At 46.5% G+C, this 15358-nt stretch overlaps 1 protein-coding gene across 1 annotated transcript in view; it reads left to right on the forward strand.

Annotated features, from left to right (window-relative positions):
- The window catches only part of LOC138566162 (amine sulfotransferase-like), a 624857-nt gene that overhangs the window by 574227 nt on the left and 35272 nt on the right, over positions 1 to 15358 (forward strand). Inside the window, exon 7 of the mRNA XM_069643192.1 lies at positions 13792 to 13972. Within this exon, the coding sequence (XP_069499293.1) occupies positions 13792 to 13972 (181 nt within the window). The remainder of the gene's footprint in view (positions 1 to 13791; positions 13973 to 15358) is intronic.

Consider the following 15358-nt stretch of genomic DNA (forward strand, 5'->3'; position numbering starts at 1 on the left):
CGGCCACAGTATGTGACCATCCACAGGAATATTCAGACTTCAGTTACATTCTCTGGGGGCCTTGCCTCCACAAAGTCCTTGAACTTCCGGGGTCAGGTGATACCTCCCCCTTCCTTGAACACAAATCTGAAAAACTCAATGTTTCTCTTGAGGAATTCACATTTTTCCTTGTGCAAAGTCAGCCCTAACGCCTGCAGCCGTTCCAAAGACTTTACCAGCCATTCCATGTGTTCCGCCTCCGTCTTTGCAAACACCAGGATGTCATCACTGATGTTGAGGACACCGTATAGACCCGCCTGTGCCCCACAGATGATGTTTTGGAACACCTCCGCCGTCGATGAAACCCCAAAGCTTAGGTGCTTGTATCTGTACAGGCCCTGGAGCGTGATAAAGGTGCTAATGTATCTTTAGTTCTGGTGGAATACCACCTGATGATAGCCCGCCCACAGGTCAAGCTTTGAAAAGAAATGAGTCCCTGCCAGTTCTGCGATGATGTAGTCGATTGTGGGCGTGAGGTGTCTCCCTCGCTTGATGGCTTTGTTTGGGAGCCTCATATGCACAGAGATCCTCACTGAGTCCGGTTGCTCCTGCTTCCATGCGATCACTATGGGCGAGACCCACAGGGTAGGTCCAACCACCTTCTCGATGATGTCCAGAACCACCAAATTGTCCACCAGGTTCCGCAGATGGAATGGGACTCTGCGGTGCTCGAGTGCAATCACTTGTATGGACTCATTGATATGCAGCCTCACAGGTTCTCTGCCCATGCAGCCTATTCCTTCAAAGAGCTGGCTGTACACTCGTCACATAGAATCGAGCTTTGATGGATGACCCTCCATGTTCAACTTTCGCCACAAATGCCCCAGCAAAAGGAATGGGTTGCTCACCGCCAAAGGTGAATATCCACGCTGTTGGCTTCTGCAATGCAGGTGGTACCACCATGGCATCATAGTGCACCCTTGCCATTATGTTGAATGATGCCCCCGTGTCCACCAGTACTGGTACTGTCACCTCATCGACCTTCACAAGACACTGTGGCTGCTTCCTGGTGGTGGCACGTAGCGCACTGACACTGGATGTGAAGAAAATGTTCTCATCCTCTTCCTCCTCTTTGTGACTCGGGCTATAATCCCCTTGATCTACTTGGGAGACATTGATTGGGCGCTGTTGTCTAAAAAAAACCTGCCCTTACCGGCCCCTTCTGCACCACGACAGGCGACGCTGCCCTGTACATCTGGGCATAATGGTTGAGTGTCCCACAGCGTCCACCCGCCTTCCCCTACGCAGGGAATTCAGCGGGGAGCGGAAGATCATACCTGCACTTGAGGCAGGACTGGAGGGATCTCATTCCTCTGTCACTCTGGCCAACACTTGGTCATCGGGCCTGTCTCCCTCCTTGACCTCGGCCAACGGCACACACTTCCCCCATCTTCCCTGGCTGAATTGCTGCATCCACGTGTAAACAAAATGGGGGCCGGAGGCATCAACTTTGCCGACTCAGTGGCATGGAAATACAGAGAAAAAGGCCCCCAAAGATCTCATCGCCTCGGTACTACGGGTCCACGTCGGAGCGACCATGCCACCTCGTTGCCACTGTACAAGCCGCCGGTGTGCCCCTCCGGCACTGTGACCCCCCCTCCAGCATACAGGGCACACAATAAACAATGCTCTCTGTCCAGGCTCCATAGTTTCACTAGCGATCCGTGGCACACCCCGTTTATTACGTGCACACGCAGCGGAGATGCGTTACTCTTCCGTGTGTGTGCCCTTAAAGGGGCAGGCACCACATGAGCGATTGCTTACCTCACATTGTTTTCATTACTGAAACATGGCTGTGTGAGTCTTCCGGCCTGCTGTTGGTTCTGATGCTGCCTCCTGATTCCAAGATCTTACATGCATCTCACATTGCTGATCATCCATGAGCGGGAGTGACTCTTATCTTCTTATCGTTTTTTGAGAGTATTATACCACTTAATCATGGCATAAGGATTGAAGCACTGCCCTCTCGCTTTACTCTCTCGCTTTACTCTCTCCCCTTCTTCGACAGCACATATCTTGGTGGTCCACTGGACTCCTGGTAATGACCCTGGTAATGACCCGCATTTGACGAATCAGCAGCTGAGCTCCAACTGCGCTAATCCATTTTTTGTATAATGGGTTATTTTCACTTTAAAGTTAATGATATAGCTGACGTAGCAGCTATGGGATTCCTCGAGGCCATGGAGGAGCTTGGCCTCCCTCAATGGGAGACAGGCCCTACTCATCTGAGGGTTGACACCGTTGATCTTGTTTTTGCCCCTAGCACAGCAATATTTATCCCCTCCATTCTGCCAATCTGCTGGTCTGACCACTTCCTTATTACGTTCTCATGGATGCAGGCCATTGTTACCCGTGGAGTTTTAAAGCGGGTGGGTCGTAACTGGCAGGCCACTCCACGGGAATCGATTGCCAGTCAATTGACATCCCTATGTGTAGTCTGTGCCCCTCTTGATCTGAGCACAATGGAGCAGACCTTTACTTCTATTGCTGATAGTGTGGCTCTGCTTAAAGTACTATAACCTAGGGGAGGGACATCTAAACGATGGTCCAGTGATCGCCTCCGCGCTCTCCGTCTTCAGCGATGGCAGGCTGAGCGCGCTTGGCGCATTAATTACTGTCCGCTACAGAGGCAAGGCAAATTGTGCCTTCTACTCCCAACAAGTTGAAATGGCCCTTAAACAGCCCCAGGAATTATTTAAACTTATTCGCTCCCTGTCTTCTGTCCCCTCAGACAGGGCTCCTGCGTTGCAGTCTCTGTGTGACTCCCTTTCACTATATTTTTGGGAATATAATTGTAGATATTCTAAAGAACATTCAGGTTTCCCAGTCATGATCCTCCCATGCTCCAGAGGTGGTGGCTGCTCCGCCAGGCTTGATCAGGGATGTGTTTCCTCTCTTCTCCCAAGAAGAAATTGTAGTGGCCTCAGGTAGGCTGAAATGAGCCTCCCCCACTGATGCTATTACCTTATGGGTTTTAAAGGAGGTGATAACCCAAATTACCCTACTAGTTGAATGAGCACTTAATGATTCATTACAAACTGGTTTCATCCCAGCCTCTCTGAAGCATGCTCTGGTGATTCCTCTACTAATAAAACCCACACTTGATTCTTCGGTCCTTGCTAACTTTCGGCCAATTTCTTTGCTGTGGTTCCTGATGAAGGTGCGTAAATCTCTGGTCTGTCCTCTCTTTTTTCCACCCATCCCAATTACGGTTTCGGCCGGGCCATTGGCATGGAGGGAGTGCTTGTCTCAGTGGTGGACGGTCTTGCTCAACTGTATGATCTACGCGGCACGTGGACAGTGATTCTGCTTGACCTCTCTGCCGCCTTTGATACCATCGATCATGCTGTCCTGCTGAGTCGCCTTGCTTGGGCCGGCCTCTCAGGGGTAGTGCAAGCCTGGTTTTATTTTTCTATATTTGATCGCCCCCTGTCTTTTTTGCTCCCGCTTTCCACTCTGTCACTACTGCAATTTCCTGTGGTGTCCCTGAAGGCTCTGCTATTCCCCCCATTCTGTTTAACTTGTATGTTCAGCCGCCACCTGAGCTCATCGCCTTCCACGGCTTCTCTTGCTATGCCTATGCTGATGATACACAGATCCCGGTTTGCCTGGATATGGCGGTGCCAGAGATGGCTGTCAGGCTTAGTACATGGTTGTAGGCCGTTGTTGAGTGGATGTCTACTAACTGGCTAAAGCTGAACTGGGAGAAAAACGGAGTTACTGGTGGTGCGTTCATCTGAAGCTGCTGCTCTTTGGTCACCTCTCTTCTGGCCTTCCTTGCTGGGTCCTTCCACTCCCCCAGTGCCTATGGTAAAGGATCTGGGGGTAGAAAACCTCCTCTTCCTTATCAATGGCAGCCCAGGTTAGTGCAATCTTCCAGGTGGGGCATCGCAAACTTAAGATACTGTGCAAGGTGCTACAGATTTTGCCTTCCCATTTTCGGGCACCGGTCGTCTCCTCCTTAGTGCTGTCCTCCTTAGATTATTGTAATGCACTGTTCCTGGTACAGCCAGACTTTTTGATTCAATGCTTAGAAATCCTACCAAACTCAGTGGCCTGCGTGGCCACATCTACTCTTCGCAATGCCCATATATCCCCGGCTCTACGCAGTCTCCACTGGTTACCGGTGGTGAAACAGGTGCAATTCAAGGCACTCTGTCTGGTCTTCCTTGCCCTGCATGGGAAGGGGCGGCTTATCTGCAGGGTATGTTCCGGTTCTATTTGCCCGCCAGTCCTCATGCTCAGCTGAAGCTTTTCTGGTAGAAGATCCCGATTTCAGGATGTCCCGGGTTGGGAGTCAGGCTTTCTCGGTTGCGGCGGCCGTTCTGTGGAATTCTCTCACTCTGGCTCTCTGGAGGATGGACGACTACTTGCCCTTCGGGAGATCCCTTAAGACCTATCTTTTCTACCTTCCCTTCTTCCACTTGTTCAAGCAGCACCATGATGCCTCTGGGCAAACATTGCATGACATAAGTTTGATATAAATAAATAAACAAATTGTACGGCTTGATTAAAACAAGCTCATTGAGTTCCCATGTTGAGGTGTTTTGGGCAGGGAGGGGCAGCAACTGGGTGGGAATGGCCATAGCGATTAGCATGGCCATCGGCAGTCAATAGGTGGCAAATAACCAAACAACACCTGCAGGATGTTTGCTCCTCCTCATATGTCATTTCTCCCTATGTGTACTCTTCCGCCATAGTTTTGGCGTATAGGTGTCGTAACCAAACAAAACCTACAAGCTGTGGGTCCGTCCTCATATGCCATTTCTCCCTATGTAAACTCTAATGCAATAGTTTTGGCTTATAGGTGTCGCAAGCGACACCTATTACCCCAAACTAAAAATGTTAAAACTAGCCAAACCTTCTGAAATCATTTAAATACGTTCCTGCTAGTGGGGGAGCCAGGGGTGCAGGAGTGGCAGTGGCCCCCCGGCTCTACCCTGGTGGCCAGTGCGCCCCAGCCTCCCACTGGCACCCTATTATCTGCCCCCCTTAGCACCAATGGCTGCCTCTGCTACTGGTTCCTGCACCACGTTGGGAGTATTTCTGTGGTCTGACATGTGGGGGGCGGTCCTCTCTGCTGTCCACTTAATTTGTATGACCGGGCTTTTGTGGCAACATGTGATAGTTTGCTGTGAGAGATCTATGGGTGATCTAAATATTGCTGTCTTCCCAGTTTCCCTTGCCCCATTATTATGTTTGCTGGGCTGCAGTGCTCCTGTGATCCATTGTGTGCCTCTTTTCATTTCCGGCATTCTGTGCAGCTGTGTGGAGCCACAATCTTATTCTAATGTCTGCTTGTAGGGGGAACAGATATTTTATTTTTTATTTTGCATTTATTTCAACACACAAAGCCCTAAAACATCTAGGCGCTAGTTACAGAAAGTGCATGGTACAGTTTAAGGAGTGTAAGAACAGACTCTGGGTTACAGTGTAGTGGCAAGTGGTAGAAGCACACTTTGTCAAGACACACCTCATGGTACGGGGGCTACTTCAGGTGTGCAGACGAGCATAAGAAACAAAATAGGTGTGTGTACACAGACTGGCAGAGCCTAACCTCATGGTACGGTGGGCTACTTCAGGCGTGCAGACAAGCATAGGAGACAAAATAGGTGTGTGTACGCAGACTGGCAAAGCCTCACCTCATGGTATGGGGGGCTACTTTAGGCATGCAGATACGCATAAGAGACACATAGGTGTGTGTACACAGACTGGCAAGCCTCACCTCATGGTATGGGGGCTACTTCAGCCATGCAGACAAGCATAAGAGACAAATAGGTGTGTGTACACAGACTGGCAAGCCTCACCTCATGGTATGGGGGCTACTTCAGCCGTGCAGCCATGCATAAGAGATAAATAGGTGTGTGTACACAGACTGGCAAAGCCTCGCCTCATGGTACGGGGGCTGCTCCAGGTTCTGCAGACATGCATAAGAGAAAAAATAGGGGTGTGAACACAGACTGACGGAGTGTCACCTCATGGTACGGCGGGCTACTTCAGGCATGCAGACAAGCATAAGGTACAAAATAGGTGTGTGTACACAGACTAGCGGAGCCTCACCTCATGGTATGCGGGGGCTACTTCAGGCATGCAGACACGCATAAGAGACAAAATAGGTGTGTGTACACAGACTGGCAAAGCCTCGCCTCATGGTTTGGGGACAACTTCAGGCATGCAGACAAGCATAAGAGACAAATAGATGTGTGTACACAGACTGGCAAAGCCTCACCTCATGGTACGGGGGCTACTTCAGGCATGCAGACAAGCATAAGAGACAAATAGGTGTGTGTACACAGACTGGCAAAACCTCACCTCATGGTATGGGGGTACTTCAGGCGTACAGACAAGCATAGGAGACAAAATAGGTGTGTGTACACAGACTGGCAGAGCCTCACCTCATGGTACGGGGGCTACTTCAGGAATGCAGACAAGCATAGGAGACAAAATAGGTGTCTGTACACAGACTGGCAGAGCCTCACCTCATGGTACAGCGGCTACTTCAGGCGTGCAGACAAGCATAGGAGACAAAATAGGTGTGTGTACACAGACTGGCAAAGCCTCGCCTCATGGTATGGGGGGCTACTTTAGGCAATCAGATAAGCATAAGAGACAAATAGGTGTGTGTACACAGACTGGCAAGCCTCACCTCATGGTATGGGGGCTACTTCAGCCATGCAGACAAGCATAAGAGACAAATAGGTGTGTGTACACAGACTGGCAAGCCTCACCTCATGGTATGGGGGCTACTTCAGGTGTGCAGACAAGCATAAGAGACAAAATAGGTGTGTGAACACAGACTGGCAGAGCCTCACCTCATGGTAGAGGGACCTAGCTCAGGTGTGCAGGCAAGCATAAGAGATTAATAGGTGTGTGTACACATAGTGGCGGAGTATCACCTCATGGTACAGGGGGCAACTTCAGGTGTGCAGGCAAGCATAAGAGATTAATAGCTGTGTCTACACAGAGTGGCGGAGCCTCAACCAGTGATAAAAGAGGCAGAATAGTTATGTAGATACAGGTTAGCACGATGCATTGATCGAAAGACTGAAGCAAGGGAGGTCATCTGACAGCCGTACAGAGTGAATACAGGTAGACATAACAGCAAACCTAGAGTAGGTGCAATTGTGGGAGAGGAAAGGCCCTGAGCCATCTTGTTACAATCGGTAGCTGGCGTAGTTACAGGTCACAGTGGTTACATGCTATAAGGACATAAAGAATACAGATACAATAGCAATCATGACATTAATTCTGTGGGCTACGTTGATAATGATACCAAAGGAGACATTTCAGAGGTATGGGAATGGGCGCAGTGGTGGTCTTAGGTGAATTGTTTATAGAAAGACACATGGTGCAGCCCGAGTGAATGTGGATCTAGCGGCGGGTCCAACACAGAGTCCTGCTAGATGCCAACACAAAGTCCTGCTAGATGCCAACACAGAGTCCTGCTAGATGCCAACACAGAGTCCTGCTAGATGCAGGATAGCTTGTGGATGATGTGACTAGATCCATGAGAGGAGTAGCTGGAAATGTGGTTTGGAGTCGGTACAGCAATAGCGCTAACCGAGTGCGCGCGGGATGTGGAAGTGCCAAGTACTGGAACAATGGAACGTCTTCTCACTGTAATAAGGTATGCATCTTCGCATGGAGTAGATGGGTATTTTAATTGTATTCACAGCAGTGGTGTTTGCAGTTGTTGCAGTGCCAGCTTCTTTCTCATGTGTTCTGGAACTTTGGCCTCCTTGCTCCCTGTTCTCCCATAGGTGTATGTTCAGAGATCTTTGAGCAATTGCTTATGGTGTTGCTTCTAGCGCCAAGGATGATCTCTTGATGTACATATCTGTCTTGTGGTTCTGTGTCTTGTAGGGTCTTTGAATGTTATTGGTCGTATGGCTGTGTGAGTCTACACTTGTAGTGGCAGTGTCTGTTCCAATCCATTTCTGTGTTCTCACTATCACCAAGTGCTGAGCATACATCTGCTGATGATAGCATTTTCAGAGTTGATATAGTGCTGGGTGGGTTGTCCAGTTGCAGTATCCCCCCACCACACATGGCTCTGGTGTTTCATCTGTGGTGTGTTTAACCTCTTCTTCTTGTTCTCATATCCTAAAAGGGATGACTGCATTGATTCCAGGCCAATATTCCTGTTTTCCTGTTGTGGCTTTCCTTGCAGAGCTTTCCTCTCTGGTTATAGTGTGTCTTGTGTTGGACCCATAATTTGCTGGTAACTTGATGGTTCTATGTGTAGTTGATATGGCCTGGTGTGATAGGAGATGGGTGTGGTCGATTGGGTGGACAATAGTTTTCAACAGACCAAGAGATGTTGACAGAAGACTTTTAGACCTGCTGTAGGTTTGGTGTGAGGATGGAGGTTTAACGATAAGCATGAAAGATGGAGAGAGAGAATACATTTATTTATTTATATATAGGGAGGAACAATGCTCTTTTGATCACAAAGGAATGCACAATATATAAGAAATCAGATTAGACAGGAAGCGGTGAGCTTCTTACAATGGGGTGAGTTCGAGGGACAAACTGACCAGGTTGTGGAGGGAAGAAAATGAAACAGTCACCCAGGGACGTCATTTCACCAAAATGCCAGCGGTAGCGGAAGGGACATCACACAACCCTTGACCCCTGATGACATCACAGGAAGTGATGCCATTTGACCCCACCCGAAGTGATATTGCGGGAAGTGATGGAACACAATCTTTCACCCACTGAAAAAACAGGAAGTGCCATTACATAGCAGTGTACACTACAAAAAAATATGGTTACGATATCACTATAATGTGATGTACATTTCATACAAGAATGGATCGCCATATGTATCATTAAGATCAGTGTGTATAGGCCCATATTAGCAAATTACTGTGAATGCAAGCAGACGTCCATGACCAAAGGATAATGGTGTGTTATTATATAGCACTTATGCTTAAGCGCTTTATATAGAAAAAATATACACCCAACATCACCCAACCTGTGTTGGTACTCATTTATCGACCTCAGAAGGATGAAAGGCTGAGTTGAGGTGTTTAAGAACAGACTAAATCAGTGACTCACCCCCTGCAGTGTGCCTGAAATTAACCTTTAATGAGTCTAGCAATTATTGTATAGAATTCCAGAAAGACACATTATTTGGTATTCCTATTCTTTCTTATTTAGGGTCACTGCTGAAAGCTTTAGACTTGTGGCACTCCTGTTCTGTTCTTATTTTCTTATTTTTTTTAAGGGTCCTGAACAAGAAAACCAGGCACTCCAGAAGTAAAGAGCCACCTGGTGCTGGCCAGGAGCTTGCATTACAAAAAGAAAATGAACTTTTTTTTTCTTTTTTTTTTTAAGAGGTCGCAAGAGAGACCACAGAGGTCGCAAGGGAGAGGTCAGAGGTTGCAGTTGCGACCTCTGGTGACCCCTAAATGACGTCCCTGCAGTCACCGTGGATGATACATAAGTGGACATACATAGATTAAGGACAACCAACATTGGACATTTTTAAGTGCAGCTAGGCGGTATGGCCAGCTGGACTCGGGACGTGATCATGATGGGTGAAGTGCTAGAATGGAGGCAGAGGAAGTGAGAGACAGAGGCAGGTTAGAGGCGAGGGACAAGTGTTGGCTAGCAGGCAGATGAGAGGTAGGTTAAGAGGGTAATTCAGAGGTGAGGAGGTAGGCTTTTAGTTTGATTTTGAAAAAATCCACATGAACTGTTTCTTGGATGTCCGAGGGAAGAGAATTCCATGCAAGTGGAGCAAGAAGAGAGAAAGAGTGGAAACACAGGGAGGACCCACTAGGGTAGTCGAGAAGGCAAAGCGGGTAGAGAAGGCGTGTAGAGTTTGATAGAGGGGGATAGATACAGTGGTGCCTTACCATGGAGAGAGAAAGAATCCTGGCTACCTTGCAATTGGAATTTCGGAAACACTGATTTCCACGCTATTTGCGGTTTATACAGTGCAGGTTTTTTAAATTATTTTAGTATGGACTCATAGTCCTAGTACTGGTCAGTCGACACGTGTTTCGACCTTGTGGGTCTTTATGAAGGCTAAAGTGCGATTTGGTGTGTGTGGCCCCATGTGGGGTCCCGTTTGTGTTTTGTGTGTTCACAGCCTTGGTCCTTGATGGGCCTATGGTTTGAAGTCTTGATGGAGCGAGTGCTGCCTCAGTGTTTACACCGATGCAGTACTCGCTCCACCAAGACTTGCTCCACCAAGATCTGCTCAAACCACAAACGGGACCCCATCCGGATCCACACCCAAAATCGCACTTAAGCCTTGATAAAGACCCATGAGGTTGAAACACGTGTGGGGTAACCACTACTAGGACTATGAATCCACACTAAAATAATAAATAAAACCTGCACTGTAAACTGCAAAAAGCGTGGAAATCAATTTTTGCGAAATTCCATTTGCAAGGTAGCCAGGATTCTTTTTCTAATCGTACAAAGAGGTGTGGGCTTCACCTCAACTAAAACCTGTGACCTTGCATAAACAACTTGGGCAACACAAAATAACTAGAGCTTAGCGTGGGAGTGTTAAGACAACTAGCGCCCAGTCCCTTCTCTCCTTACCATGGATAGATTTGAGAACCAGAAGAAGAAATGTATATCGGGCCCTGTTTTGTGTCGTCAGTCTTCCAGCCTGGTGACGGCATGAGGATGAAGGTGTGAAGTGAGGAAGTTCAAAGAGGGTCCTGGTAGTGAAGTTAATGATATTGTCAGGAGGACCAAAATTATAGTTGGGGAGACCAACTAGGATACTGGCACAGTATTCCAGTTCAGAGAAGACAAGAGTGGTTAAGAGATGTGTGGTGGTGTTGAAAGGAAAGAGGTGTGGGATTTTCCTAATATTTAGGAGTTTGAGACGAGCTGCTGTTCCAGTTTTGGAATTGAAAGTAGCGAAGGTGTGAGAAGGGTAATATATGACGATCAGGTTTCCAGCTGAAGAAGGGTAGGGAAGAGTGCCAGGTGGAAAATTGATAGGCAGAGGAAGAGATGAGAGAGAGCCGCGACGAATAGCACCTCTGTTTTGTTAGAGTTGAATATCAGAGAGTGCAAAGCAATCCAATATTGAATGGCAGAGTGCCAGTTAGAGCATTTTATTGAGAAATCAGAGGAGAGTTCAGTAAAAGAGAATATTTGGGTGTTGTCTGCGAAAGGTTGGTACGAAAACCCAAAGAAGGAGATTATTTCCCTTAGAGCAGAGGTCTAGAGTGTAAAGAAGAGCAGACACAAGACATAGCCTGGTGGAACACCATATGGTAGAGACGGAGAGAGTGTTACAGTATGATGGATGATGGGTGGCATATGTTGTGGAGGCCAATGGCCAGATCACTTTATGGGGAGAGAGAAAGTGTGGCTTTGAACGCACTTTAAACAAAAAGCTTTTCTCACAGCAGAAAATATTTCTGAAATCCCTTTTAGCAAAAGCAAAAATCCCAGCAGAAATCAAAATCAGAAATTAAATATCAGAAATCAGATCTCAGAAGGCAGCAACTTCATCTCAGGATCGTGTTGAAATCAATTTTATCAGAAAGCATTGCACCGACGAGGCACTAATTCAACCACCAGGTTGTTCACACCAGAGAATAATTACAGGTTTAGTGCCGAGAGGCGTTTTCAGCGCAGTGGGTGCTATATAAATGGCCCAGGCCCATTTACTCCTTTATTTACTGCTTTGACCCAAACAAACAGTAGGAGCTTTCATGTGGTCATGGTGCTGTTCTTTTCTGACATACTTTATCATTCCATTCTACTCCAAAATAAATCAGAGTTAAGTTTCTGCCTTATTCAGAACTGTACATGATGTTTTATTCATAACTTTCCACAAATTTAACAAAATCATTTGTAATAACTCAGCTACAGTCAGTCAAGCTCATATTGTAAAGCCTCAGTCAAGCTCCTACTGTCCAACAGCATGCATGTATTTCAAGCCCTAGCCTGCGGGGGCATTTATTCCTTTATCCCAGGGCTGGGAGGTACTACACTGGAACCCGCGACCCCACCCCAGACCAGCTGGACAGAAAGGGGGGCTGTGCAACCTGCCACACAAAGAGGTTCAATAGTGTCAGCGGAGATGGGCTATGTCCTGGTTTCCATGAATGTAATAAGACAAAGTACATGGTGGGCGGTGAGGGGGATGGAGTGTTTAGCTCTTTCGGGCAATTATGTTAAAAACTAACACAGGCCATCATAACTTACAAATAATATACAAATAACTGCCCTCCCTCTATACTTCCCAGGGTTAAGTAATTACTCCCGCTGGGCGACCCCCTTGACCAGATGGACTTGGAGAAGAGCCACATTTTCTATTTTGCCTGGGCTCCCACCACACCACAGTTGAATCCCTTTTTTTAATATGGTAATCACCTTTCATTTAAACCACATTGGGCAGCTGCATTCTACTCTAAATAAATATTCTATGGCCGTAATAAAACTCAGAGGGCCTCATTGCGGCCTTGCCTGCATCCAGGCGGTAAATCTGCCACAACACTGGCAAATGGTAATACGTACTCGGTCCGGCAGTATTACTACCGGATTCCGAGTGCTGGGGTGATGGAAGTAATCCACATTCATGTAATCCCATAGGACTCCTTGGGAGTTTGCCGATATTACAGGCGCGGGTATTATCAGCACCTGCAATTCCGGCCATTTTTGCCGGTGGGGTGCTGAAATTACCTCCAGCTCTTAGCTGGGGGTAATTCCTCCACCCCACGAGCAAACTTGTAGTTGGCCAGTATGGAAACGTGCCGGTCTACGTTAATACTGGCACTCTAATTCCACACCAGCCAACATGTAAAGAGGCCTATAGTCTACACACAATACACATTGTCATTGCACAGTACCTATGTATTGTTTCAGTTGTTGCAGCCTAAGAGGTGGCCATGGATGTTCCCAAGTCCCGCTGTGCGGTTAATTGCTGTCACAGGTTACCACTCCTTTTTTAGAGCTAGGGCCTTGCTGGTGGATATGCCCTTACTTCCTCGGTGGTACATGCTCTGAATCCCAGGGATGTTTAATGTCCTCAATAAGGGTGCATATTTGTCATCCCGCCTCAAGTTCCCTGGGTCTGGGGTATCCCCGCTCATGCGTCCCCGGGCCTGGGATCCATTTTCACCCGGGCCACAATCCCAAGGTGCCTCGTTGCTTACTTGCTCCTTTCTTTTGGCCCACTCTGTAGGCCCCCCTCATTGAGGGTGGACAGCTCCCAAAACACACAACCTGCTCTCTTGATCACGCTGTGACACAACTGACTTATCCTTTGGGGTTACAGGGTCCCTTGAGCCATTGGTCCTGCTCCAAACCATTCTCCCAGTGGTTGTTTTATAATGTCTACAAATACCTAGAGGGAATCGTCAAGGCAGGTATGTCTATCATTCCTGGGAGAGGAGGCCTCCCTATTGATGTTAGTCTGTGGAGTTTCCAAGAGACCTCCACAGTGAGGACACCTTGGTACAGTCAGGTATGACAAATAATACAGTACAAGTCGCATACACTTTAATGAGGCAACTTGTGACAAACCTGTCGTGTATAAGTGTGTTCATTGTCTATCCTGTCCTCCCTACTTCCCTTATAGGGCTAACACACTAATACCTCTACCGATACTTAACGCCTTACCTCACAATGTCTCATTTGGATCCAGAGTTCCATATTTGTGAAGTTTTATTTTTGCAGTTATAAAATGAATCAACAGCTTGAACATGTAAACATTACTGTTTTAATGCGCATTTACTTTTTTAAAAGGTGTGCCCTTTATTCTTTCAGGATCTGCGGTCCGTTGTGCTGAAGATTTGCCAGTTTCTTGGAAAGGATCTCGATGATCAAGAAGTGGATCTGGTTGTGGAACAGGCTACATTCAAGAACATGAGATCCGACCCAAATGCAAACTATGAAACCCTACCCAATGAATTTATAAACAAAGAACTGGGGCGGATGCTTCGCAAAGGTAATGCACATGCTATAGGAGGTTAATGGGCTTACGTCATAGCCTCTTTGAGAAATGGTTCAATCGCACAAGCGGAACATGAAGGAGTCGAACAGACCCAATCAGCGCACTCCCTCATCAACCAAGCAAATGGCTGGCCTTTTCCATGTTGGGGTCATTTCTTGCTTACTATGAACCGAACAAAAACAAAGAATAGTTCCCAAATATGGAACGCCCGTCCCCTGCATACTTTCAGTGGCCCAGTATTCAAGACAAACAGTCTAGAATTCTGTTCTATGACAGTATTTCAAACTTAAACAATGTTTCTATACCATGATGCATCATATATCTGAATTAGTACACTTCACCTGATCAAGGTGATCCGTCCCACAAATTAACTACCACCCATCAGGATTAATCGGGCTGCAAAAGTACGGGAGGGAAGATTTAACTACCTCTATAACTAGCCTTAGAGAACACCCGCACTTACATGTATGTTGAGTAAAGTAACCACACAGGTGACCACACAGGAGTTCCTGAATGTAGACTAGGCTGAGATGTTATGATATATCGTACTCAATCTAGGGATAGGGTTTTGGGAATTTAGAATTTAGATTCCGATTGAAACCATACTATGCAATTATTGATTGTGGTACAGATCACATGGTGTTTTGGAATTCAGACTCTGATTGAAACTATACTATGCAAATTATGATTATGGTTCAGATCACATGGTCAAGAATAGGGGCCATTCGAAATCATTGCATGATCTAATTGAATACCTCTTTTACAAAAAGACTGTACAATTTGAATATGACGATTTGAATGTATAATGAATTATTATAATGATGTTTAGACACAATTATAATATTATAGTTTCTCTGTAGATTAAAATTTGAAAAGATTTCTCGCCCCTGAAGAAGAGAACTATCTCGAAACGCGTTGGCCCACAGTACTTGTTTTAATAAATTGTATATGAAAATCACAACTTAATGGTGAAGTGTACAAATTCAGATATATGATGGCTTATGTTTCATGGTATAGAAATATTGTTTAAATTTGAAATACTCTCACAAAAAAGAATTCTAGACTGTTTGGCTTGACTACTGTGCCAATGAAAGTGAGCAGGGGACGGAAGTTCCCCATTTGGGAACTATTCTTTGTTCTTGTTTAGTTCACAACCCATATGCCAGGGTTGATTCTCATCTCCCATGCATTTAAAAATTCTAAATATTATTATCAAAAATCTAACATTGAAATCAACACAAGGTTGAATTAAATCAGTAGTGCAGAGTGTATCATTCCTTTTTGTGACTATGAACTGAAAACATGTCAGAGTGACCAAGTTAATCTGGGATAAGTAAGGTCAGGTGACATAAGGAAAAGAGAGAGTGTTTGGTAACAGTA

The sequence above is a fragment of the Ambystoma mexicanum genome, chromosome 2p, assembly GCF_040938575.1.
Source record: "Ambystoma mexicanum isolate Mex_15411 chromosome 2p, UKY_AmexF1_1, whole genome shotgun sequence".
Classification (NCBI taxonomy): Eukaryota; Metazoa; Chordata; class Amphibia; order Caudata; family Ambystomatidae; genus Ambystoma; species Ambystoma mexicanum.